The sequence below is a fragment of the Neofelis nebulosa genome, chromosome 8 (assembly GCF_028018385.1).
Source record: "Neofelis nebulosa isolate mNeoNeb1 chromosome 8, mNeoNeb1.pri, whole genome shotgun sequence".
NCBI classification, from domain to species: domain Eukaryota; kingdom Metazoa; phylum Chordata; class Mammalia; order Carnivora; family Felidae; genus Neofelis; species Neofelis nebulosa.
In genome coordinates this window covers 323,370-348,735 of record NC_080789.1, presented here as the reverse complement: position 1 = coordinate 348,735, position 25,366 = coordinate 323,370, and the positions used below count along the sequence as shown (strand labels likewise).

At 56.3% G+C, this 25,366-nt stretch overlaps 1 protein-coding gene across 5 annotated transcripts in view; it reads left to right on the top strand.

Annotated features, from left to right (window-relative positions):
• The first annotated feature begins 411 nt into the window (after positions 1-411).
• The window catches only part of SHANK3 (SH3 and multiple ankyrin repeat domains 3), a 52,485-nt gene continuing 27,530 nt past the window's right edge, over positions 412-25,366 (top strand). For 4 of the 5 annotated variants that reach the window (XM_058740862.1, XM_058740860.1, XM_058740864.1 and 1 more), the window contains exons 1-16: positions 533-656; positions 1,834-2,518; positions 2,907-3,110; positions 3,933-4,004; positions 6,066-6,174; positions 6,250-6,401; positions 6,497-6,664; positions 6,836-6,952; positions 7,355-7,432; positions 8,397-8,463; positions 14,206-14,479; positions 17,493-17,695; positions 18,849-18,962; positions 24,225-24,300; positions 24,593-24,675; positions 25,210-25,334. In XM_058740862.1, the coding sequence (XP_058596845.1) occupies positions 2,216-2,518; positions 2,907-3,110; positions 3,933-4,004; positions 6,066-6,174; positions 6,250-6,401; positions 6,497-6,664; positions 6,836-6,952; positions 7,355-7,432; positions 8,397-8,463; positions 14,206-14,479; positions 17,493-17,695; positions 18,849-18,962; positions 24,225-24,300; positions 24,593-24,675; positions 25,210-25,334 (2,145 nt within the window). In that variant the 5' untranslated portion in view covers positions 533-656; positions 1,834-2,215. The other variant, XM_058740861.1, reaches the window with a different exon arrangement.

Sequence of the window (25,366 nt, the reverse complement as noted above, 5' to 3'; positions counted from 1 at the left end):
ACTAAGGGCTCTGCTGAGCATGTTCATGGCCTAGCAGCCAGCCACAGCAGGATGAAAGGCTGGGAGCAGGAGTGAGGGCAGGTGGGGGTTGTGATGGGAGGGCTGGGGAGGGCAGGGTGGGCAGGAATTGTGGGCCTGGATTGCTTGGTGGTGGGGGGTGGGGTGGGGCAGGAAGATAGTGGAGACAGGAGAGGGGCTGGGAAGCATTAGTTTCCTCTCTCCAGGGCTGGGCCACAGGAAATCCAACCCTCGCGCTTCCCAAGGTGCTTCCTGAAGATAAAAAGTAGGCTTCTGACGGCCCCTTCCTGCTCCCCCCTTTCCCCAGCCCTCCCATCCTGCCCCCAGCCCCCAGGGGACCATCAGCTCTAGCACTCAGGCCAGACCAGTGGCCTTGGGAAGAGCCTGGACAGGGGGGTGGGAGGTCTGGGCATCCTGGGGCCACACTTCCGGGCAGCGTGGGTCCGCCCAGGCTTGAGGAGAAAGCAGGACCGACCCACAGACAGCGCTGGATCCTGCTCTGTGGGGTCAGTGGGGAGTCCAGGGAGGCAGAGATTTTTCCTAAAGGGGTAGTAGATGGAAGAGGAGAGAGCCAAGGCTTGTCCTTGGGAAGAAGGCCTTGCTCTGGCTTGATCAGAGACTGTTCTGGGGGCAGAGAGGTGGGTATTGGTGGGGAGGGGGCTTTGTGGTGGGAGACAGTGGTTAAGGTGGCTCTGTAAAGAGGGGGTCTGTTCTTGGAGGGGTGCCATGCACTGCTCCTGTGGGGTCAGGAGGTTTCCAAGTTGTGGTGGGGAGGAGTAGGGAGGTTTTCTGTGTGTGTGTGTGGGGTGGGGGGGGGGGGTTCATTCAAGTTTATTCCTGGGAGGCTCAGGGGATCTAAGGCTGTTGTTCTTGGAGAAGGTTTGGAGAGGCTGGTGGGGGGTGGTGGGGTGCGGGCAGGGTCTCTTTCCACCAGGGAACAGAGGGTATGCCCATGTTTGGTTGTTCTGTGAACATAATCAAGTCTGTTCAGTGAAAGGGTGAACAGTTCGGCTATGGGGGTCAGGGCCTGCTCTTTGGGGGCATGGCCAAGGCATGTTGGGGAGTTCTATGGAATCAGGAGCTGTTTCTCCGGAGATCAGGGATATTTCTACATTTAGGGGCTGCTCTTTGCTCTCGGGGGTCTTGGGGGCACAGGTTTTGCAGCACTGGGGTAGTTTTGGGAGGCTTATCAGTGTTGGGGGGGTGCCATGCTCCAATGGGGCGGTGGTGCCTGAGCTAGTTTCTTGACTGCGCTCCCCTCTTCTCCGCCCACTCATCACCCCCTCCCGCGTTGCCACGACAACGTGTAAAACTAAAATTCACTTTCCCGTCGCAGGTGGAGACTAGTAGCGCCCCCTCCCCTAAGCCTGTCCTCATAGGTCGCGCCCCCATCCTGTCGTCGCTAAGGTGACGGGGAGGGGGCGACAGGCATTGGATCTAGGCAGACCAGGGGGCCTGGAGAGTGGGGAGGAGGAAAGGCGGCCTCGGAGTCCGGAGCGAACTCCCCAAACTCGGCTGGGGATGCGGGAAGCCGCGCTGAACACTGTTCAGCGTGGTCGTAAGGGTTAAGTCGGAGGGTTAATTGGCTCCGACCGTGGAAGAGCCCTTGGTCCCTCCCTGGCCCCGATGTCTCCTCCGTCTCACCCCCCAAGCCTGGGGCAAGGCTGGTCACCGTCTCCCCCGGGCCCTGAGTGGGGTGGAGAGGTCGGTAGAATGGGGGGGACGCTGCCACCCCCGGAAATTAATTCTCCCGTTTTTTCTCTCCCTTTCCTGCCTCGTCTCTGGTCCTTGTGCCCAACGCGGACCCCACCCCAGCTTCAGGACCCCCTCCTCTCCGAATCTTCTTCGGTGGTCCGCGGATGCTCGCCCGCAGCCGAAGGGCGGCGCGGCCCTCGCGGTTCAGCCACTCCCCCCACGCCGAGGCCTAGGATTTCCCGCCCCCCCCCCCCCCCGCCAGCGAGCAGCCCCCAGGGCCCCCGCCCTGTGGGGCGGCCCAGGCCCTCCGCACGACCCCTCCCACCTCACCCCAGGACCGGCACTGTCCCCCTCGCCCCCGGTCCCCGACTGGCCCCGAGCCCTCCCGGCCCCCGCCTCCGGCGCAGCCCCCTAGCCACCCCCGCTTCCCTCCCGGCTCAGGCCCCCTCCCCCCGCCGCCCCCGCCCCCGGGGAAGGCAGGCGCCGCGCGGAGCCGGGGCCGATGCAGCTGAGCCGCGCCGCCGCCGCCGCCGCCGCCGCCGCCCCTGCGGAGCCCTCGGCGCAGCTGTCCCCCGCGCCGGCCCCGGCCCCGGCCCCCCCCGGTCCCCTCCCGCGTAGCGCGGCCGACGGGGCTCCGGCGGGGGGGAAGGGGGGGCCGGGGAGCCGCGCGGAGCCCCCGTGCGCTCCGCTCCCGGCCGCGAGCCTCCCGGGCCCCGGCCGGGGCGCGGGCACGGGCGCGGGGATGGACGGCCCCGGGGCCAGCGCCGTGGTCGTGCGCGTCGGCATCCCGGACCTGCAGCAGACGGTAAGCCCCACCGCCCCGTCCCGGTAGCGCCCCCGCCGTCCTCGCCCAGCCCCCCCCCCCTTTACACCCACCCCACTCCCCCACCGCGCGCTCCGCGGCGGGCGCGGGAGACCCCAGGCCCGCTGCTACTCACCCCTCCCCCGCCGCCTCCGCGGAGACCCTCCCCACCGGCCGGGCGGGGGCGGGTCCCGGGGAAGCACCGCCCTCGGGGCGGGTCCTCGCCCGCCGGCCGCGGAGGCGCGGGGTCCGCGGCTTGGGCTGGGGAGCCCGGGACTCCTGCGTGGGGGGTGGGGGGGGAGTTGGGGTGGGGGGGTCGGGGGGGCTCCCGGGACCCGGTGCTCTGCGCGGGGTCGGGCCGGGCCGCGCTCACGAGCTCGCTCCGCTGCAGAAGTGCCTGCGCCTGGACCCGGCCGCCCCCGTGTGGGCCGCCAAGCAACGCGTGCTCTGCGCCCTCAACCACAGCCTCCAGGACGCGCTCAACTACGGGCTCTTCCAGCCGCCCTCCCGGGGCCGCGCAGGCAAGTTCCTGGACGAGGAGCGGCTCTTGCAGGAGTACCCGCCCAACCTGGACACGCCCCTGCCCTACCTGGAGGTGAGCGGCGGGCAGGGGCGCGCGCAGGGCACCACCACAGGGTTCCGTGGCAGGAGCAGCGAAGGGCACGGTAGCGACGGACGCGGACGGGAGGAGTTAGTGTGGAGCGGTGTGTGTGTGCGGGGCGGGGGTGGGAGGCTGTGTGTGGCCAGCGCAGTGAGCGGTACGTGCAGTGTGTGTGCGGTGCGCAGTGTGGTGTGTGTAGCGTGTGAGGTGCGAGCCTTGTGTGTGGTGTGCAGTCAGCATCTGTGCGTCGGGGGCACACCGTGGTTCTGCAGAGTGGGGTGTGAGTGTGCAGAGCGGTGTGTAGAGTGAGCCGGCGCGTTACCTGTACGCACATCTGCCCCCTCCCCTTCCAGGGGGGTCTCTGAAGGCAGACCTGGTCATAATGGAAAGGATATTGTATGCACCGTCAGGCATGGGGACACAGGCTTGTAGTTTGGGGCGGTGATGGCAAGTGCCATGAACATTAAAATATGCATTATGGTGGCTGAGCACGAAGTGGCTTGGCCTTTTTGGTGTCACAGGGAAATAGGGTTTGTTCTCCTCAGAGAGGACATATCTAGGAAGGTAAGCCTGGAATCAGGTCTTGGAAGAAGAGCGGGATTTTCCAGGGGATCCTGGGGATGGGAATGAGAGGCAAAGGGTGGTGCAGGACAGCAGGCATTCATCCCATCTGAACTTGGGGTTGGCTCTGTGTCACTGGCAGCATGAGCTTTGTGTGGCTGGCAGGGTGAGTAAGCAGGGCTTGGTTTTGTTGGTGCATTTGCTCACTCAGCCCAGGTGAGTGCCTTTTCTCTGCCTTTTTTTTCACCTGAGCAGTTTCGATACAAGAGGCGAGTTTATGCCCAGAACCTCATCGATGATAAGCAGTTTGCAAAGCTTCACACAAAGGTAAGGAGGCAGTCACAGAGAAGGGACTCCAGAGTTACCTCCTGACCCCCACGAGCAGTGTTCTCTTCACCCCAGCCTTGGCTGGATTTCGTGATATTGAAAATGTCCTTTAAAAATTCTCGAGAGCCCTCCTTCTGCTCCTAGCACCCTCCACCCTGGCTGGGGGCTGAGCACAGTCTCTCTAGCTTGCCTCAATCTGTTTTCTCCTGTGTCAGGGGCCCACAGCATGTGCTGGGGCTGCTGGAGGGCTGGGTGCAGCTGTTGTGTGGGTGGTCTGGTGATGGGCTCAAGTCAGATCAGATTCTGGCTGACCCCTCTGGTGGGCTCCTGCGGGGTGGTGGTGGTGGGATATGACAGGGCATGGTGTCTTGGTGGGAGCCTGGGTGGGGTGAAAATGAACAAGCACCAACCAATGTTCTCATTTAGGGGAACCGGGAGGGGATGGGGAGAACAAGGGGCCTAGCACTTAGTGGACGCTCAGTGCTGGGCACTAATAATTGGGCATCTCATTGATTTTCTCCTGGGAGGGACTATTATTATCCCACTTCCCAGATGAAGATACTGAGTCCCAGAGAAGTGAAGTGACTTGCTCACAGGTGTGCAGACAGTGAAGCTGGGGCTGAACCCAGGTCTGTTTGACTCTGGGTCCCTGTGCCTAGGCACACTTGCTGGGCACCATTGCTAGGTAGGCCTGACCCTGAATATTCTCTGAGGGGCACCTCACTGCCTTCTCTGAATGTAGGAGAGGCAGTGTGGGTGCCGCAGCCCCTACCCACAGGCCGACTCTCTCAGCTCCCACCTCAGGCTCCAGTGACCAGCGGACATTTGCTTTCTGGATACTTCATTGACAATCTCTGGAGCCTGTCTCCAGAGAAGGATCTGAGCACTATCACCCCTGTGTCCCAAGGACCCCTCTGTGACCCTGGGGCCTCCATGCCAGGTCTCTCTGCTGCCCCTGGGGCACACAGGGGTCAGGGGCCATGACTCCGGCCGGGCAGAGACTGTGGTGGAAAGGTCTCCCTCTCTCTCCACTCACCCCAGTGTGACCCTGTCGCTCTGGGTTCCTCCCAAAGTGGTTACCTCTCCTCTAAAACTGTCCCAAGCAATCCCTAGGACATTGGTGACTATTGGCCTCCAGTGAGTCCCACTTGTTTTTAGAGCGAGTTTCAACTCCTTACCCCAGGCCTGTACTTCTACCTGCCTGGCCTCTGACCACCCCCCACCATCATACCATCCACCCTGGGCCTGGCTGAGGTCTCTCCCCTGTCAGGAGCACCTTTCCTCCTGTGTCATTGTCCAGACCCACCTTGGTTCCCATGGTGTCCTCTCCCATTTATGATGTGCCCTGATTGTTTTTAGAAGACCTGGCGCCTCCAGCCAGGGCGCCATGCCTTGTGCGTGCAGCATCTGTAGCACAGGCCTCAGTGAGGCTTTTGATGAGTGAATTTTGCTGAGTGAATTGATGCATGACTAGGTGAATGAATGAAAGGCAGTCAAAGTCATGTCACAGGAGGGGCCGCTTATGGGTGGGGAAGGGCCTCTGGGGTGGCGGTCTGCCTTTGCATGATCTCACGAGGAAGAAGGAGCAGGCTACCTTGGGGGTGATGGGGACTTGGGGGTGACAGGGACATGGGCTGTGGTGAGGGTAGCTCCTGCCTGGGAGCCTTGGGCTGTTCCGGGCTGGGCAGGTTGGGGCGCCAGGGCTGGGGGGAGGAGCCAGGGGTGAGGTTGGGGTAGGGAACTCTCAGGGGGGCATGGCCAGGGCAACGTGGCCTTGATGAGGGGCTGGGTGGGCTGAGACTAATCATTGCAGTGGGTGTGGGATGCAGGGAGGGACTTCAAGCAGCAGGAGGGCCCAGTTGAGCTGGGAAGGGCCATGGTGGGGGTGTAGGGCTTGAGGTGGTATGAGGGGCGACAAGGTCATGATGTAGGGTGACAGGTCAGACTGGGGGCATGGGGCAGTAGATGCTCCACAGGTGGCCTGAGGCCTCCTGGTGGAAGGTGGGTGACAGAAGATAGTAGCTGTGGGGCTGGGCTGACTGGGATGGCTGCGTGTTCCAGGCAAACCTGAAGAAGTTCATGGACTACGTCCAGCTGCACAGCACGGACAAGGTAGCCCGCTTACTGGACAAGGGGCTGGACCCCAATTTCCACGATCCTGACTCAGGAGGTAAGAAGCAGTGCAGGAAGGGGCATGGCCTTGGAATGGTTGGGACCTTAACCTTCATCTGTCCCTTGAACCCAGAGTGTCCTCTGAGCCTTGCAGCCCAGCTGGACAACGCCACGGACCTGCTGAAGGTGTTGAGGAATGGTGGTGCTCACTTGGATTTCCGCACCCGCGATGGGCTCACTGCCGTGCACTGTGCCACACGCCAGAGGAATGCCGCAGCTCTGACGGTCAGTGTGGGTGGGGCCCTGGCCTGGAGGGGCACGTGGCCCAGCAGGGGGAGGAAGCTGGGCCCCGCATGAATGCTGAGGCTCCTTGCCCTCAGACTCTGCTGGACCTGGGCGCTTCACCTGACTACAAGGACAGCCGTGGCCTGACGCCCTTGTACCACAGTGCCCTGGGGGGCGGGGATGCCCTCTGCTGCGAGCTGCTCCTTCACGACCATGCTCAGCTGGGGACCACTGATGAGAACGGCTGGCAGGAGATCCATCAGGTAGGCAGGGAGTGTGAAGGTGGGGAGTGTCTGCCTCTGTCTGGGGGTAAGGGTGAAGTTCCTGGCTCCGTCAGGGAGTGGGGAGGGGGGTTTCCCGGCCCTATCTGTAGGATTGAGGGTCCTCTCTGTTGCTCTGTTCGGGGACCCAACAGCACCTCCCTCATCCCCCAGGCCTGCCGCTTTGGGCACGTGCAGCACCTGGAACACCTGCTGTTCTATGGAGCTGACATGGGGGCTCAGAACGCCTCAGGAAACACAGCGCTGCACATCTGTGCCCTCTATAACCAGGTGTGACTACATGTGTATACGTGCATGTGTGTATACAGGTGCCCCGGTACAGTGCTTACGTGTGGACGCATGTTGGGCCCTGTGTCCTACTTCCTGAGTGCATGTCCTGTGTCCTGCCGTGAGCTGTGGCCTCGTAGGCCTATGTGTGCACATCTGTTCCCAAACAAACAAGTCACGTGTGTGAGTTGTGTACATCTGGGCTTTCTGGGTCAAGTGGACTTGTGTGTGTTGTGTGTACCTGATCTGCCAATGCCTATGCTATGCGCATGTGCACGGGACGTGGAGGTGTGGGTGTATGTGCCCTGCACCCCCGCTGTGCCCTGGTGTGTGTGCATGCTGTTGTATCCTGACCCCACCCCTCCAGCTGCCCGGTTGTGACCCCCACTCCGGCCCTCCCAACAGGAAAGCTGTGCTCGAGTCCTACTTTTCCGTGGAGCTAACAAGGATGTCCGCAATTACAATAGCCAGACAGCCTTCCAGGTACAAGAGTGATTTACAGGAACATGAGGCTGACCGCTGGGTGTCTGTCTCTGCGTGACTTGATCTCTCTGGGCCTTGGTTCTTCCCCTGTAAGGCAATAGCAGAGCTCTCACTCCAGGATTGGCCCAGGGTGAGGTAGAGGAAGAGGGTGGGCCAGTGCAGTGCCCAGTTCATGGTGGGGGGAGGGCTTCACTGTGGTTGGTTTCCTTGTCTTCCTTCCAGGGAGAGAGGAGGGTCATAGGGCTCTGGGGTCAGGGGAAAACCAGTGTGGGCTTGACCTGCCAGAAACAGGCAGGGTACAGAGGCCAAACCAGGGGTGAGAGGATTGGTTCCAGTCCCTGACTTAATTCAGGTGATGTTTCTGCGCCCCTTCTCCAGTTGGGTTTGGTTCTTGGCACTGGGATGACCACATGGGTGGGTCTCTGTATGACCTGGAGTTTGTGGGTGGGGGAGACTTTTGGACCATGGAGAGAGCTGGGATTCTCTTCTCAGCGAATGTGAGGGCCTTCAGAGGTCTTGTCAGAGATGTGAGGAGAACAGGCAGGTCCTCCCTGGGCATCACGTCAGGGGGCAGATGCAGTAGCAGAAGAGCCTGGTAGGTTTGAAGGAGTCTGGAAGGGCCTGTTAGGTGACCAGATGCAGGGGTGGGGGAACAGAAGACGGAGGGTAGCAGGTGTGAGGCCATGGCTGACACTTGTGCACTGGCGTGTGCGGAGGGGCTGTGACGAGGATCACTGGGGTGACCTGTAGGCCCGGACTGTCCTAGTTTTAGCTCTGAAAGTTTCATGTCCCAGGAAGCCTCTCAGTCCTAGGCAGAATAGGGTGGTGGGTTAGACAGGGGCCGCAGTCTGAGCCTGGGGACCCCAACCAAGGAAGATCCCACACAGCAGCCCAGGCAGAATGCACAGGGGCCGAGGGGGGCAGGTTTGGCATCCCTGAGCCCCCCCTCGCCCTCCCTCCTCAGGTGGCCATCATCGCAGGGAACTTTGAGCTCGCAGAGGTCATCAAGACCCACAAAGACTCGGATGTTGGTGAGTTCTGCTCAACCCAGGTCCCTGTTGGATGTGGATTTGTGGGAGTTGTCGGGGCTCCCACAGGTACAGGGGTCAGTGGGGATGGTACAGGGGAGCCCTTCATACCCTGAACCTCTTCCTCCCGGCTCTACTTTGGTCAGTGGTCCTGAGGTGTGGGGACTGTGCTGAGGGAGGGGCCTGTGTAGAGTGGACAAAGGGTCTGAATAAGAGTCGAGAGTATGGTTAGGTTGGGGACACTGCTGGGTTTAGGGATCGATTTAGGTTGAGAGTGGGGTTGAAGTTAGGGTCAAGATTCTTCTCCTGTGAGGTCGTACAAAGGGCCAGCAGGGGACATGGGGCAGTGGATCTCAGTCATTGACCCTCAGTGTGTCATTTGTGCCTGGATTAAGAGGCAGTTTAAGTGGCCCATGGCGTGCTTCAATATGACAAAATCACGTAAAGAAAACAAAACACAGTGGTGGGGATGCGCTGAGTTCTTAACCAGTATGCCAAGGAGATCCCAGTATATGCCTGACTCATGGTCTCAGTAGGAAAACCAGGAGATGCCACCGGTGGCAGAAGTATGGGCAGAGCCATCACACTGGAGCCTCAGGGAGGTCCCCACCCACTCCCATGTGATGGGTGTGGAGCCGCTCTGGGACCTGTCCTTAGAATCCTGCCTGCTCTATCCTGTGTGAAGTGGCTGGGGCTATGGGAGAGGGTAGGCCTCCCCTCTGGAAAGGCCACCCCTCCAGCTACCTGGCCACAGAGGGGCTCCCTTCTTGGCTCCCTTTGTCCTGGGTGGACCAGGTTTTCCCTCCCATGGTTCTCTGTGGAACACAGACTCCCAAGCTCCCCTTTTTGCGATGGGTGCAGTGTCCTCATTTAAAAAAAAAAAAATTATAAGTGACGTTGGACAGCAAAAGGCTAGGGTTGGCCTTGGTTCTATTGTGAGGTTACAGTCGGGGCTGGGGTTGAATTTGGACTGGGGTTAAGATTAAGGTCAAATTCGTGTTTAAGAATTCTTCCTTCTGTAGTGTCTTCCCTGAAGAGACCTTCTCAAATGAGGCTTGGTTATGAGCCTGTCATGTCCCAGGCAGGCCAGGGGACCATGATGATGGACCAAGTCTCTAAGAGGGGAGGGGTGGACTCAGCAGCTGCAGAAGCTCAGTGCAGCGAGCATCAGTAGGCGCTTGTTGGAGAAACGGCTGGGCTGATGACGTGGTGGAGAATTTGGGTCCAGGTTCTGGTGGGGAGAGAACCCCGATGAGCTCTGAGGTTTGAATTGGGGAGAAGAGGCAGAGTGAGGGCTCAGTTATAGTCTGGCTGGGACTGGTAAGTGTTTTGGAGGTAGTTGTTAGCCTGGGAGAACCGTGGTTTGTGTACATGGGGATCCTTTCATATTCTCGTGATTGACCATGGGAGAGCTACTAAGTAAGGCCTCTGTGCCTCAGTTTTTCTTAAGTAAAATATGGTTATTTGCATACCCTTCCTATCTCTGACCTCCTGTGGGATTTGATTCTGTGTGTCTGGACTCTGGCAGGTGGCCTTGGTCCATCTGACTAGAGGGAGGGGGGTGTCTGGTCCTGACCAAGAGAGAGGAAGGCTCCAGCTGCCTCTCATTTTCCTGATGTGGACAGAGATGCTAGGGTCCCTAGGGTCACCGTTACTACGATTTACTGTCTGGCTGGCCCAGAGTGCGATCACCTGCTTTGCGTTGGGCACACTGTTGCTGAGCTGATGTACAGAGCAGGCAGCCATACCTGTTAGTCCCTGTGTGGGCACTGGCTTTGCTGGCCACGTACCCTAACCTGCTCAGGCATCACATGTATGCTCAAATGGCATAGCCGGATATCCTTGAGTTACAGGTAATATATCCATTAGTATTTACTATAAGCTTTGTTATCTTAGGCCACTCTCTCAACAACCCCTCAACAAGTGATTATTATTAGTCTGTTTTTACAGAGTTGGTTAAGGGCAGAACCTGTCTTTGGACCTGGGCAATCCAGGGGTTTGTCCTTGTCACTCCTACTCCCTCTGCACACCTTCACTCCAAGGACACTCCCTCAGTGACACTCACAAGTGGCCATGTCTCACCCCAGCTTGGGGACCCTGGGTGGGTCTGCATACAGAAGAGCTGGAGGAAGGCTCTGCCTATCCACCCTCCTTTTTCTTCTCAGGAAAGGAGCCCTAGTGGAGGGTCTGGTAGGCTGGGTCCTGTTACCCTTCAAGGGACGCGACACATTGAAGCCTATTGGCAGGCCTCTAGCCCTTAGACTGATAGGTCTGGGAGCAGTCACCTCTGCCTCCTCACCTCTGTCACCTCAGGCCAACTGAGGGTCCACATTCTCCCCTCCATCTCTCCCATACATGCTTTCAAGGGCAGGTCTCACTGACTTGCTGTCCCATAGTGCCTGAGGGAAGTGCTTCTAATGCTATAGCCAGGAATCTCGTTAAATTTTTTTTTTTAATGTTTATGTACTTTGAGAGACAGACACAGATGCGGAGAGGGGCAGAGAGAGAGAGGGAGACACAGAATCTGATGGTGGGTGGGGGGGAGGAAGTGGGGGGCCCCGAGCTGTCAGCACGGAGTCTGACGCGGGGACGCAGGGCTCAAACTCGTGAACTGAGATCATGACCTGAGCCGAAGTCTGATGCTCAACTGACTGAGCCACCCAGGCACCCCACCAGGGATCTTGTTAAATGTACATTTTGACTCATTGGGTCTGGGCGGAGCCTCAGAGTCTGCATTTCCAATGAGTTTCAGCTCTGAGGTGAGGCTGAGGGTTTGTTGCCCACACTTTGGTAACGGGAGTCTAGAACAGGGCTTGGCCAATGAGACCTTGCAAGCTAAATTCAGCCCACAGTCTGCTTTTTTGTTTGTTTGTTTTGTTTTTAAATTGAGGCTTTAAAATTGAGGATTTAAATTTCATTTAAAGTTGAATTCACACAACATAAAATTAATTATTTTAAGTGGAATTATTCAGTGGTATTTAATATATTCACAGTGTTATACAACCAGATCTATTGAATTTCAAAACATTTTCATCACCCTGAAAAGGAAACCGAGTATACATTAATTATTCCACATTCTCTTCTCTTTTAGTCCCTGTCAACCTTTAACACACACTCTGTCTTTACAGATTGACCTATTCTAGATATTTCATATAAATAGGATCATATAATATGTGACTCTTGGTTTTTGGCCTCTTTCACTTAGCTTGTTTTCAAGCTTCATCCATATTGTAGGATGTATCACTACTTCATTCTTTTTTATGGCTGAATAATATTCCATCATTTATATTTATAAAATTTTGATTATCCATGCATCCTCCAGCAGGACACTTGGGTTGTTTGTACCTTTCAGCTATCATGAACATTGCTGCTGTGAACATGTGTGAAATATGTTTGAATATCTGTTTTCAGTTATTTGGGGGTTTAAAGTTAGGAGGGAATTGCTGGGCCATATGATAATTCTATATTTAACTTTTTGAGAGACTACCAAATTGTTTTTCATCATTTTACATTCCTACCAGCAACATATGAGAATTCCAAAGTCTTCAAATCTTTGCCAACACTTGTAATCGTCAGTTTTTTTTTGTTTTTTTTTTTTTAAATTATGGCCACTCTAGTCAGGGTGAAGTAGTATCTCATTGTGGTTTTGATTTGCATTTCCCTAATGACTAGTGATGTCGAGCATCTTTTCATGTGTTTATTAGCCATTTGTACATTTTCTTTAGAGACTTGTCAAGTCCTTTGCTTATTTTTTAATTGCTCACAGAACAAGTTAGGAAGTTTTCTTTCCTCTTCTAGTTTTTGGAAGAGCTTGAGAAGGATGGGTGTTAATACTTCTTTAAGTGTTTGGTAGAATTCACCAGTGAAGCTGTTTGATGCTGGAATTTTCTTTGTTGCAGGATTAGTGATTGTGGATCCATCTCCTTGCTTGTTATAGGTCTGTTTAGATTTTCTACTTCTTGAGTCAGTTTTGGTAATCTCTGTTTTTCTAGACATATGTTCATCTCATCTAAGTTATTTAATTTGTTGACATACAATTGTTCATAGTATTCTTTTTTAATCCTTTTAAATTCTGTAAGATCGGTAGCAGTGCCACAGTTTCACTTCTGATTTTAGTTGATTGTGTCCCTCTTCTCTTTTTTCTCTATGCCAGTCTAGCTATAGGTTTGTCAGTTTTGTTGATATTTTCAAAGAAACAACTTTTGTTTTCATTGATTCTCTCTACATTTCTGTTCTCTTTTTCATTTGTCTTTGTCTATCCTTATATTTCCTTCCTCTGCTAGATTTGGGTTTTGTTTGCTCCTCTTTTTCTAGTTCCTTAAGATGTGCACTTAGGTTATTGATTTGAGACTTTTATCCTTTTTTGATATAGACGTCCACAGCTATGAATTTCCTTGTTGGCACGGCTTTTGCTGCATCCCAAAAGTTTTGATGTTTTATGTTTTTGCTTTCATTTTCTCAGAGTGTTTTCTAACTCTGAGTTTTCTAACTAAGAGTGTGTTGTTTAATTATTACATATTTGTGAGTTTTTCCGTTTTTTTTTTGTTATTGTTTTTCTTGAATTCTAGCTTCATCCCATTGTGATTGGATAAGATACTTTATGTGATTTCAGTTGTTTAAAATTTATTGAGACTTGTTTTGTGGCCCAACATGTAGTCTACGCTGGAGAATGTTGCATGTGCACTTGAGAATAATGTATATTCTGCTCTTGTTTTCTGTAGTGTTCTAAACACATATCTGTTAGGTCTAATTGGTTCAAGTCTTCTATGTCCTTATTGATTGTCCTTACTGATAGATTGTTCTATACATTATTGAAAGTGGGGTGTTGAAAGTCTTAAATATTATTATAGAACTGTCTATTTCTCCAAATGTGTTAATGTTTATTTCATATATTTTGATGCTCTGTTGTTTGGCACATATATGTTAATAATTGTTAATCTATTTGATGAATTGACACTCTTTTGTCTATATGCAATGTCCTCCGTCCTTGTAACACTTTTTATCTTTAAGTCTGTTTTTTGTCTGATATAAATGTAGCAACTTAGCTCACTTAGTTACTATTTACATGAAATATCTTCCTTTATCCTTTTACTTAAACCTACTTGTGTCTTTGGGTCCAAAGTGATTCTTTTGTAAATAGCATATAGTTGGATCATGTTTTTAAAAGTCACCATCTGCTTTTTAAATAAAGTTTTATTGGAACTCAGCCACACCCATTTGCTTATATATTGTTTGTGGCTGTTTTTGTGCTAGAGTGGCAATGTTGAGTCCTTGGGACAGAGACTATATGGCTTGCAAAGTCTGAAATAGTTACTATCTGATTCTTTACGGAAGTTTGCCAACCCCTTGTCTAGAACATCTTTTACGGTTTTCCTTGTTAGAGTCACCTATAGATGGTCCAGTATAGCAGTAGTGTAGTGAGATTTATCATATGTGGCCTGTTCTGTCTCTGCTGAAGCCTGCGAAATGGGCAGTTCCAAGAGCAGGTCTGAGCACACTCAGGACCTCGTTTGGCTGACAGGAAGAACGGGCTTCTAGCCCTGAAGCTAGAGTTAGAGGCAGTTTGGGATGTGATCCCTAATGGTAGCTTCAGTCATAGGCTGGCCAACTGTCCTGGCTGCCCAGGACTGAGGCAGTTCCTGGGACGTAGGATTTTAGTTTTAAAATCTGGAAAGCAAACCAGGGTGTTGGTCACCCTATCTGGTTGCCCAGAGTCTCATCTGTGCCCCCCACCCCCCACTCCAGTACCATTCAGGGAAACCCCCAGTTATGCAAAGCGGCGGCGGTTGGCTGGCCCCAGTGGCCTGGCCTCCCCTCGGCCCCTGCAGCGCTCAGCCAGTGACATCAACCTGAAGGGTGAGGTGCAGCCGGCAGCTTCTCCTGGACCTTCTCTGCGAAGCCTCCCCCATCAGCTGCTGCTCCAGCGGCTGCAGGAGGAGAAAGACCGGGATCGGGATGGTGACCAAGAGAATGACATCGGTGGCCCCACAGCAGGCAGGGGCAGCCAGAGCAAGATCAGGTAGGAGGGGTCTGGGAGGCCCTGGCAGGGTCTGGGTGGGTGGGGTGCTGGGACCCAAGAAGGAGGAACCAGCATGGAGAGGCAGGGAGAGGCCTAGTGGTGCCTGGCACCTCTACAGTGATGGGCTGAGGCTTGGGGTGGGGGGCTTGCAGGCCCCCAGATGGGCCTCCCGGATGGGAAGCGGAAGAAGGTGAGGCCCTGTCCACGCTGATCTGGTTGGATCTGGACTTGCTCTGAACAGAGTTCCGGGAGCATGTTGGAAGGAGAGGGTTTGGCCAGCTCTGTGCTTTACAAAGTTTCTTGCAGTGCTAGGAAGGCAAAGGCTGAGATGAGGCAGGGCTGGGTGGTGTGGGGCTAGGGGTCAGGGAATGGAGTTTTATCTCCTTGAGGGCTTGAAGCCTATGAGTGATCCCTATCCCTGTCTCCAAGGGGGAGTCTTTGTCTTTCCCCCACCCCTTCAGCCCTATATAACCACAAGACTCTGCCTCTACTCTTTGCCCCTTGCCGTTAGCACTGGGACCCTGAGAAGCAGGGATATGTGGGGGGGGGGGGGGAGGGGGTGGGGTGGTGGTGGTGGGGGTTTTGGCATCTCTGGCACTTAGAAGAAGAAGCCTGGGCTGAAGCCCCACCGGCTTTGGTGGGCACTGGCTCTATAGATGGACAGTTGTAGACCTGGCATCAGTTGACCGGGTGACAGCTAACCACTCCATGCTTAGGTTTCTCATCGGTAAGGTAGAACTAATTCCACACAGTGGTTTCCTTTGGGAAGCCTTCCAGAACCTGGGCAGGTGATGGGTCCCTACTGGGATCCCCTGACCCACAGCATGTCCAGCCACTGCTGGTTAAGGCATCTCTCTTCCCAGCACTTCGAGGGCAGGAGCCGTCCTCTTGCAGCTTCCCCAGAGCCAGTCACATAGGAGGTGCTCAGGAGACACTGTTCAATGAGTTACATAAACAGCACTTTGTTTTCAAGATGACAGCTGGGCTGAGCAGCATATGTGTATCATCTCACTTCACCTTGGTCGTACGTGAGGCTCTGCTCTATTACTATTTTACAGATGAGGGTCCTGATGCTCAGATGGGGTAAGTGACTTGTCTAAAGTCACAGAACTAGGAAGCGACATAACCGGGCAGGCCCCAGGTAGACCTGGTTCCCAAAGTTTCTAAGCCTGAGTGTTCAGCACAGGGCTTGGGGTGCAGCATGAGCGGACAGAAGCCATTTCTTCCTCTGCCTTTGTCCCTGCTCATGCAGCTGTGACCTGTGATGTCTCCTTTCTTTCCGTGTCTCTGCCCAGGCTCCAAGGCCGTCTGTCCTGCTCCAAATCACCTTAATTCTCCCCTGAAGCTTTTGCATGTCCCATGGATTTCTTAAGGGTAGGATGGCCCAGTGGCGAAAGGAACAAACTTTGGGATATTTTGGTTTTCCGGAAACAAAAAGCTACAGATGCCCTGCTTTCATTTATTTTTTTGTATATTCGTTTCTCTTTTCAGCAAGCATAGAACTGAGACCTGCTCTTTATGGAGCTCTAGCTCACTGTTCTGTGGGGATGGCAGGATGATTATTATTTTTCTACAAACATTTAGTAGGTGCCTGGAGTGGTAGGAGCAAATAGCAGGGAGTCCTAAAGGTGTCAGAAGGACACTGGCAACTGGGGCCCGGGCCTAAGAAGCAGTTAGGTGGGCAGTGATTCAGGTAAGGGGGCCTCTTGGTGAGTGGCCAGGAGGGGGCTGAGGAAGTTTGGTGCACCACGGGAGGGAGAAAACCTCATAGGAAGAGATGGCCTTTGGTGAAAGGAGAGAGGTTGGCATTTGAGCTGCGGGCTGGGGTGGAGAGGTGATGTAGAGGGATGCCTTGTCTTGGGTTTCCCCTCCCCCCAAACCAGCACCCCCTATTGGTAGAGCCTGGCAAGGAGCCCTTAGCCCCCTGCAATGGGTGGCAGAGTTCCCCCCTCTCCCCCCCCCCCCCCCCCCGCAGCGACCCGCCCCCAGCATCCCAGAGCAGGACAGAGAAAATTGGGGCTGTAGCTGAGTGACAGTGACTTAATAGCTGGGAGGATGAGTGGGATTAGAATGAAGTGCTGGGAACAGTATCATGAGTAGCCCAGAGGAAGAAAAGGTCCCTAACCATGTGACTGGAGTGTAGCTGACTCTCACATCCCAGAGAGCCGGGCTATTGCCTGAGAATGTGGACCCGGGCTGCCTAGGTACTAGGGAGCCAGTGCAGGCTTCTTAGCAGCGGGAAGGTGGAGGGCCGAGGCCTCAGGCTCCGTGCCCAGGTCGGGGGAGCTGTCCGGGGAAGGTGGTCGGCATGGAGTGGGCATGGGCATCAGAGGCAGGTATTGCGGAGGAGAGGACACAGGTCTGGGGGAGGATTTGGGCGCCCGGCACGTGGCAGGGGCCAGGAGGAGGAGAAGGCCAAGGCCTGGGCAGGCGGGCTGGGGGCGGGCCGCTGGGGGAGCCGCCCCCCCCCAACCCCTCCCCAGCTCCCACCCGGCTCTGCCCACCGCGTCCCCCGCCTTCCTCAGCCGACCCCTCCTCCGCCCCCTCCAGTGCGCTGCAGTGCCCCTCGCCCCGTGGCCTCTCCCGCCGCGGGGGCCGCGGCGGCGAGGCGGCCGCTGGAGGGGAGGGAGGAGGGCCGGCCGCCGCCGCCGCCGCCGCCCGCAGAGGGAGGAGCCGGGCCGCGGAGGAGGCGGGGCGCGAGGAGCGGCCGCGGCATGGAGCGAGCCCGGCGCGCCCGGGAGCGCAGCCCCGCGGCCCCGGAGCCCTGAGCGGGCGCGGCTCGTGCGCTGGCGGGAGCGGGCCGGGCGCGGCGGCGCGGCCCATGGAGCGGCCCCGGGCCGGGCCCCCGGCGGGCGGGCGGGCGGCGGCGGGCGGCGGGCGGCGGGCGCTGCGGCGGCGGCTGCGGTGAGGCCGGCGGCGGGGCCGGGCCGCGCGCCATGGAGGCCCCGGGCGCCGGCTTCGCGTGCCCGCTGCCCCCCGGCATCGCGTCCGTCACCTACGTGTTCGTCTACAGCCCGAGCGGGCCCGGCGGCCCCGGCGGCCCCGGCCCCGCGCCCGGCCCCGGCCCGGCGCCCCCCGCGCCCCCCGCGCCGCCGCCTCGGGGCCCGAAGCGGAAACTTTACAGCGCCGTCCCCGGCCGCAAGTTCATCGCCGTCAAGGCGCACAGCCCGCAGGGCGAGGGCGAGATCCCGCTGCACCGCGGCGAGGCCGTGAAGGGTGAGGGGGGCGCGGGGGGCGGGGTCGCGGGGCGCGCGGGAGGAGGGCGGGGGGCGCCACTCCCGGGTGCATGGTTGGGGTCCTCCGCGATCGTGGAGGGGCTGATGCCATTTTGGGGGTCTGTGTCATGGGGGGGGGTGTCTCTGGAACTCTGAGCCGCTGTGGTCATTATGGGATGCACCTGCCACTGGGGATTCCTTGTGTCACCGTGAAGGGCTCTGTGTCAGGGAGGGGTGCCTGCCTTTACGGGGGGGTCCTGCCATGCGGGTCCCTCTCCGTCCTCTGTCACTGTGGGTTCCCTGTTGTCACCATGGAGGTTCCTCTCGTCATGGGGGTGTTTCTGTGTCATGATGGAGGTTGGTGTCATTGGGGTTCTGTGTATTTGAAGGACCCTATCCCATCAGGGACCTTCCTCGAATATGGGATTCCTGTGTCACTTCTGGGACTTATTCATTGGAAATCCTTGTGATAGGTGGGGACCCTGTCCCATGGTGGGGGATATGTGTGACAGTTATGTGGGTGTCTGTGTATTATGAAGGTTTCTGTCACTGACGCTTCCTGTGTTTTGGGGAGATCCTGTGCCATGACAAGCTCCTCTCATCATGGGGGCCTCTGTCATTACTGGGGTCCTATCCTTGTGGGTGCTGTATGTCCAGGGAGCCTGGGAAGGAAACAGTTGTGAGGTCGGCCCTCCTTTGGTCCATCATGTGGCCTAACCCTTGGTCACAGCACAATGACCCTGAGTTTTTGGCAGTGACCTTTGGGGTGGGCGACAGAGCAAGGATGGGGGTTGGTTCAAGGAGTAGGAAGAGAAGGGTCAGCCGAGAGGACAGGAGCAGGATTGTGGCCCCTGCCTCTGTTTCCTGTCCCCCCTCGAGTGTGTCCATCTGTGTGTCTCTCTGTCCCCCACATGCCTGTCCTGTGCTGTGTCCATCTGTTCCTTTCTGTCTTCTGTGTGACTCTCAAAATCTTCCCAGGGAAAAATCCAGGAGGATGAAGGGGAGGAAGGGAACAGAAGGGGAGAAAGGGTGAAGGAGGGGTGTGTGTGAAGGGTCAGGGTAGGCAGAGCCTGAGCCTGAGGTGGTGGTGGGTGAGGTGGGTTCCTGAGTGTCCTGCTGTACGCTGACACCCTATCTGGCTTCTGTCCCTCCAGTGCTCAGCATTGGGGAGGGCGGTTTCTGGGAGGGGACCGTGAAAGGCCGCACGGGCTGGTTCCCGGCCGACTGCGTGGAGGAGGTGCAGATGAGACAGTATGACACACGGCATGGTGAGTGACCCCCCATCCCCTGGCTGGCTACTGAGGGGTACTGCCCCTTCTAGCTCCCCTGTGGTCTTGCTTGGAGTTAAACCCGTAGATATTCACAGAGAAAGGACTAGAGTAAACTCAGACACACATCCGAAGTGGACGCAAACTTGAGTACGTGACAGACACAGGGTGCACACACCCTGTACATACTCAGGAGCACATGTGCAGGGAGCTGGGCACTTTACAGCTATAGAGACACACGTGACCTGCCCATAGGACACGTATTATGAATGTGCATCTGTATGTGATCCCACATGTGGCTCCCAGTGACTGTAACCCCCCGCCAGACAGACAGACACACACACACACACACACACACACACACACACACACACACGTAGTCGTCACAGAAATACTGGGTGTTTGGAGTGTGAGATTCCTGTGTGGCTGGCAGATAAGTAAAGAGGTCAGTGTGAGAAAAGAGGCGTCTTTCCAAGGTGGACAGATTGTCCAAGTGGGCAGTGCAGGGAAGCCTGGGCCAGCCAAGAGGAAATGAGGCCAGTTGGGCCCGGAGGGGCTGTCGTGGGTGCCTTGGGGCCAGGATGGTCCCAGGGTAGCAGGTGGGGGACGGCTCCATCCTTGGCCTGCAGGGAGGCCATGAGGGCAGAGGCTGCAGTTCTTGAGGCTGGTGGACAGCTTTAGTCAGACCTTGCTGACTGCCTGGGCCTCCAGAAAGCACCCCTCTGGGTGTTGGGATCTGAGGTGGTCCCGCCAGTAGAAAATAGTGGCTGTTCCTTCCATAGCTCCCAGGCCCCCGGACCCATGAGTGTTGTTTCTGCCTTAGAGAGTCAGTGGGGGAAGTGGTGGCCCGTGATTGTTACCAGGGTCGCGTCTAGACCAAGGGTGCACGCATCCCTCCCTCTGCACGTGAAGGGCTTGGGCCCAGGGTTGCTGTGCTCCATTGCCCTGGGTTGTGAGTCTCTCAAGGGGACCGCCCCCCTCCTCCCCCAGCCGTGTGGCCTGGACTTCTGCTCTGTGTGGAGCATGGCAGAGTCGCACGGAGGCAGGGGTGCAGCTGCTGGCCTGCTCCTGAGCGGATGCCTTTAGTACTTGACTCAGCCATTCCCTATCTTGCCCTGACAGATCTCCTGGTGGCTGGGTGCCTATAAGGGACATGGCCCCCTGTTGTCTGCCTGTGGAGGGTCGTTGGGGCCGTGTGTCCAGGTGGGGAATGGTTTCAGAAGTTTGGGTCCTGGTGCCAACTTCATGGAGGAGGGTGGGGAAGAAAGGGCCTCTGGCCTGACAAGTAGGGACGGGGTCCTATGCGCCCCTGTGGGAGGACAGTGAAGACTCTGGTTTGAGAACTGCGTGGATCCAGAAGCTGATCTGAAGCTGGGAAGGGGTTGGGGAGGTCTGGACTGGAGCTGGGATTTGAGAAGAGCAAATGTTTACTAGGTGTTTGACGTGTGCTGGGCCCTGTGTTGGGAGCTGGGTTGCAGAGGCCGGCTCTCTGCCTAGAGAGGGACAGGCACGCACAGCAGTTACAGCAGATATGCTGGCGCGCGGCTGTCATGATGTGAGTCCAAGGGGGCCCCCGGGGTTGCCCTGAAGGCGTTGGAGAGGAGCCGCGGAGGAAGCTGGGGGTCTGCTATGCGGTTGGTTAGCTGATGGGGCCGGGGGCCGGGCCTGCTGTTGCAGATCTCCGTGTGCTGGCATCTCGCATGCTCCTAGCAGCGTCTGGACGTGTGGCATAGTTTGAAGCACTTGTGTAGATGAGAACTCACTTACTCATCCCGGCAGGTCTAAGAGGTGGAGGCTGTTGTTAGTTCGTCTCGAGGAGGGCAGTGGGCTGCAGAGTCTGCTATAGCTGCCATGCTTCAGGGCCTCTGAGTGAGCGAAACTCAAGTGTGTGCGCTGAGAGATGGTGGGGCTTTACTGGGGAGCGTGAGGCCGGTCAGGTGGCTGTGAGAGCAAGTGGAGGAACTTTCCAGTGTGCTGCAGCGTTGCAGGAGACTGGGTCGTATTGTCTCGATTCTTCAGGTCGTTTAGGGTTAGGGTGAAGGCCCAGGCAGAGCAGAGTGAGAGGTGGAGAGGGCTAGGGTGGGCTGAGAATCCTGAAATGGGAGAGTGTAAGGAGTGACCTGGAGAAGGAGTTGTAGGCCTCCGGACAATTGCAGGGCTCCTAGACCAGGGTGGCTCTGGGGTTTGTCACCTGAAAGAGTCAAAAGGGACCTAAGTAGATGGGATCCTTTCACGGGTAGGCAGAGGGAGAGAGGCCTGTGGGGTCTGCCAGCTGGCAAGGCGTGGGAGTGGCCTCTGTCCTCATCTGAAGACCAGCCACCAGCTGCTCTGATCTGGGACCCAAGTGCTGAGTTCTGCCGGAGGCCAGAGGGCAGCTCAGGAATGGGAGTCTGCTTCTAACAGGCCCAGCTTTCTTTCCAAAGACAGATCTGTTTCTGAGACTGGAGACTGGGACAGAGAAGGACTTACAGAACAAAAAGGGGCCACTGCTGGGGGCCAGGCTGATGCCCAGGGTCATCAGAGAGTGTACCTCCCAGGCACCTGTCTGGGGCAGAAGGGGTAAAAGGAGCAGTTTCAGGCAGAGAGCTGAGAGCTGAGGTGAAGCCCTGTGTGCTCAGAGGGTCTGTAGGGCACCTGGAAAGCTCTGGCCAGCTCCTCCCTCCCCTCCCCTTCCTCCTTCCCTCCTCTCCCTCCATCCCTCCTTCCCTGTCTTTCCAGTACTTGGGGGGTCATGCTGTGTGTTTTCACTTGAGCTGGCTTTTACATGTCAGATTAATAAAACTGGAAGATGAATTTTTGTTATGTAATTCAGATAATTTGTGTGACAGAATCTAAAAAATGGAGGTTAACGAACTGTGCCGTTTGAGGGGGTCCTTCTGCAGGCAGGTACCATGAACGTTCCAACATTTTCAGACGTGGGGTCAATGTGAAGAAGGGTGTGATGGAGGCAAGAAGGGGTCTGATGCTCCCCCTCCACCAGCAGTGATGAGACTTGGCCTGCTCTGGCCTTGGAAACGGCAGAATGGTGTGTGCAGCCACATTACAGAGGGTCTTAGGACAGGCAGTGTGTGGGAAGAGGAGAGAAGGGAGCAGATGAGCTACTGGGTGGGTTAGGGTTAGGGTGACAGGTTATAAGCCATCAGAACCTAGAGGACCCTTCGAGGTAAAGGTTTCTGCTCTCCCAGGAGAGGCTTTAAGGGGGTTTGTTGACTTACTGAGAATCACACTAGTGTCAGGATCCTGAAATTTGGACCAGTACTTTTCCTGACACCTGTGTCTTCTCATATTAACAGGAATTCTCTCTTTGTTCTATCCAGCCACTGTTCCATCTATTCTTATATTCCTTTATCCCTTGACTCACTATCCTTTCTTGCCATCCTCTACTCTTCTATCAACCCACCCGGCCAACCCCTCCTTGCATCCATTCATCTACCCACCCACATACGCACCCACCCAACCATCTATCCATCTATCGATCAATACATCGATCAGTCCACCAGTCCAGCTATCCCCTCTCTGTCAACCCACCCTGCCCACCTATCCATCCATTTACTTATCTACTACCGTTTGTTCCATCCATTCTCCCCGCACCAGCCCAATCTCTTTTCTCTCCATCCACTTAAATATCTATTTACCTTTGATCTGATCTATCCTTCTACTTCTCTCTTGTTCCATCTATCCATCCGTGTACTTATTCAGCCAGTTGTCCACCCATCTATTCTTCCAGTTAGCATTTGCATGGCCTGTTATATGCCAGCTGCTGTGCTAGGTGCTGGGATCACAGAAATAAATAAGAGGTGGTCCTTACCTATGAGGAGCTCACAATCAATTGTAGCTTCCCTCTCTGATCTCATTTCCTCTCTCTCTCTCTCTCTCTCTCTCTCTCTCTCTCTCTCTCTCTCTCTCTCTCTCTCCCTCTGCTCCAGCTGTATGGCTGCTCACTGTCCCTTGAACACCCAAACCCAGCCCTGCCATGTGGGTTTTGCCCTGCGTGCCCCTGCTCCCTGGAAGCCCTTTGCCCACAGAGTCTTCAGGCTGCTCCCTAATGTTCTGCGCCTCCCAACTATCCTTTCCTGATGAGCCAGCATGTGACCACCCTAGAATTGCAGACTTTCTCTGTACCCCCACTTTGCTCCCTTCTCTCCTAACATTTGCCAGCAGTTGACATGTTATGCCTGCACCTGTTTCCTGTCTCTCTGTTCTCTCTCTTCCAATAGATTGTAAACTCCACAGGGTAGAGGCTTTGTTCTGTTCCCTACTATATTCTCAGAGCCTAAAACAAACAGTGCTTGGTACACAGTTGGAGCTCAATAAATACTTGTTGAATGAATGAATTAATCTTGAGAAATTCTAGAATGGTAGGGAATGGGAGAGGAGCTGTGGATGAAACGTGAGGTGGTGGTGGAGCCACGTTGGGAGCCCTCCAGGGTCCTGGAGAGCTGGAAGCCAGGAGGGCAGGAATGGGGGCTAGAGTGTGAGAGAATCTTAACTTACAGGCAGCTGGAGAAGAAAGCCTGGAGCACAGGGGCTGTGGCTGCAGATGTGGACTGGGGTCTGCACGCTTGCAGGAAATCAGCAAGGCCACGGCCATGGGCGGAATAGCAGGTGGACAGCCGGCTAGCCCTGCGACAGCTGTGAGGGACTTAGAGATCAAGAGTACAGATGGGGGCAGGAATCTGTGGGATGCAGTGACATCAGCCCCACACCTGGACCTCCTGTGCACTCAGAGGCAGGCTCTGGAGGAAGGGACCTGTGGGACTGAGCATCGGTGGGCTCTCATGAGAGTCTCAGTGAGGACACAACGCCACCTCCAAGCCAGTGCGCGTTGCCTGCAGCATGACCCTTGTACGTGACCACAGTCATATGCACACACGCCTATGTGAGCATGGCACTTACACGTGACTGCAAGTTACACACACACCTAGGCCTACACATGTACACAGCTTCTTTGCTCCTGGCTTTGGGGCTTGCTGACTCTTTCTGAAGATGGCCCGGCCTTGCTCCTGGCTGTGTGCAGCCACTCCGTAGCGAGATGGGCCAAAGCTCCTACCCTATTCTGGATCCTGACCCCTAGAAGCCAGGATTTCCAACATGGTCCCCTCAGCCTTCTTACCTTAGGACCTTTGGGCCCCTCACTTCCACGTGGGTACAACCAGGCCAGGGGTGTGTGTGTTGGCAGAGGCTGGTGACCAGCATGGTTGAGGGGCAGTTCAGGTCGATTGGAGGATGTGGCCCTCCATCAGCTCCTGAAACTCCCCTCAGAAACCCGGGAAGACCGGACGAAGCGCCTTTTCCGTCACTACACAGTGGGCTCCTATGACAGTCTCACTTCACACAGGTACAGGTGGGGGCCGGTGGGCAGGTGGGCAAGGGTAGGCATGCATGCGGATGGGATATCAGGTGTGGAGGGAGGACCAGAGCTAGTTGAGGAGGCCTGTGGATGAAGGGGTCAGAGGAGGCGAGGTGGTCCCCAGCCCACCTCTGTCTTCTGCCTTCCTCCGTCAGCGCAAGGGTGACTTCTGGGGTGGGCCATGCCCGTGGGATCCTGTTTGGGGCATGTGTGGGGTCAGCCTGGCCAGCTGTACTCTCTGGCAGGGCTCTCCTCACCCCTCCCTGCTTTCCTCCACCAGCGATTACGTCATTGACGACAAGGTGGCTGTCCTACAGAAACGGGACCATGAGGGCTTTGGTTTTGTGCTCCGAGGGGCCAAAGGTAAGGAAGGGTAGACAGCACCGAGAGTGGGTGTGGGGCTGGCTGCCAGACTGCCAGCATGTGTCTTGTCTCTGCTCCTCCTCTCTGCTCTCCTCCCTGCCTCACCCCTGCCCTATCCTCTGCCCCTGACTCCCCCACTGCCTCCCTCCCTGCTAGTTCGGCTCCTGTCCCCCTGCCTTGCTCCTCTGCTCTGACTCTGTATCCTTGGTTTGGAATATCTCAGTACGAGGCAATCCCTTCCCCCTGTTGATTTCCAAGATCTCTGCTGGAGCATGTCTGAGGGAGGGGAGTCCTTTCTGGTGGGGCCGAGGGGGGCAGTTTCTTCCCTGGGTGGCAGTGCCTGCTGGCCCCCAGCCCCAGGACACCCTGACACGCTGCCTCAGTTGTCCTTTGTTCGGCGTGTGAAGCCACTTGTGGGAGGTTGCTATGTGGCAGCTGCCTCCACCTGGACCATGCAGGTGAAGCACCTTCCTAACTGCCCTCCCCCATTCCCAACCCCTCCCTCCCTCCCCCCTCCCCACCCCCCCACCGCAGCAGAGACCCCCATCGAGGAGTTTACACCCACGCCGGCCTTCCCTGCGCTCCAGTATCTTGAGTCGGTGGATGTGGAGGGTGTGGCCTGGAGGGCCGGGCTGCGCACAGGAGACTTCCTCATCGAGGTGAGGCTTGTCCTTACCTGTGCAGCCAGGTG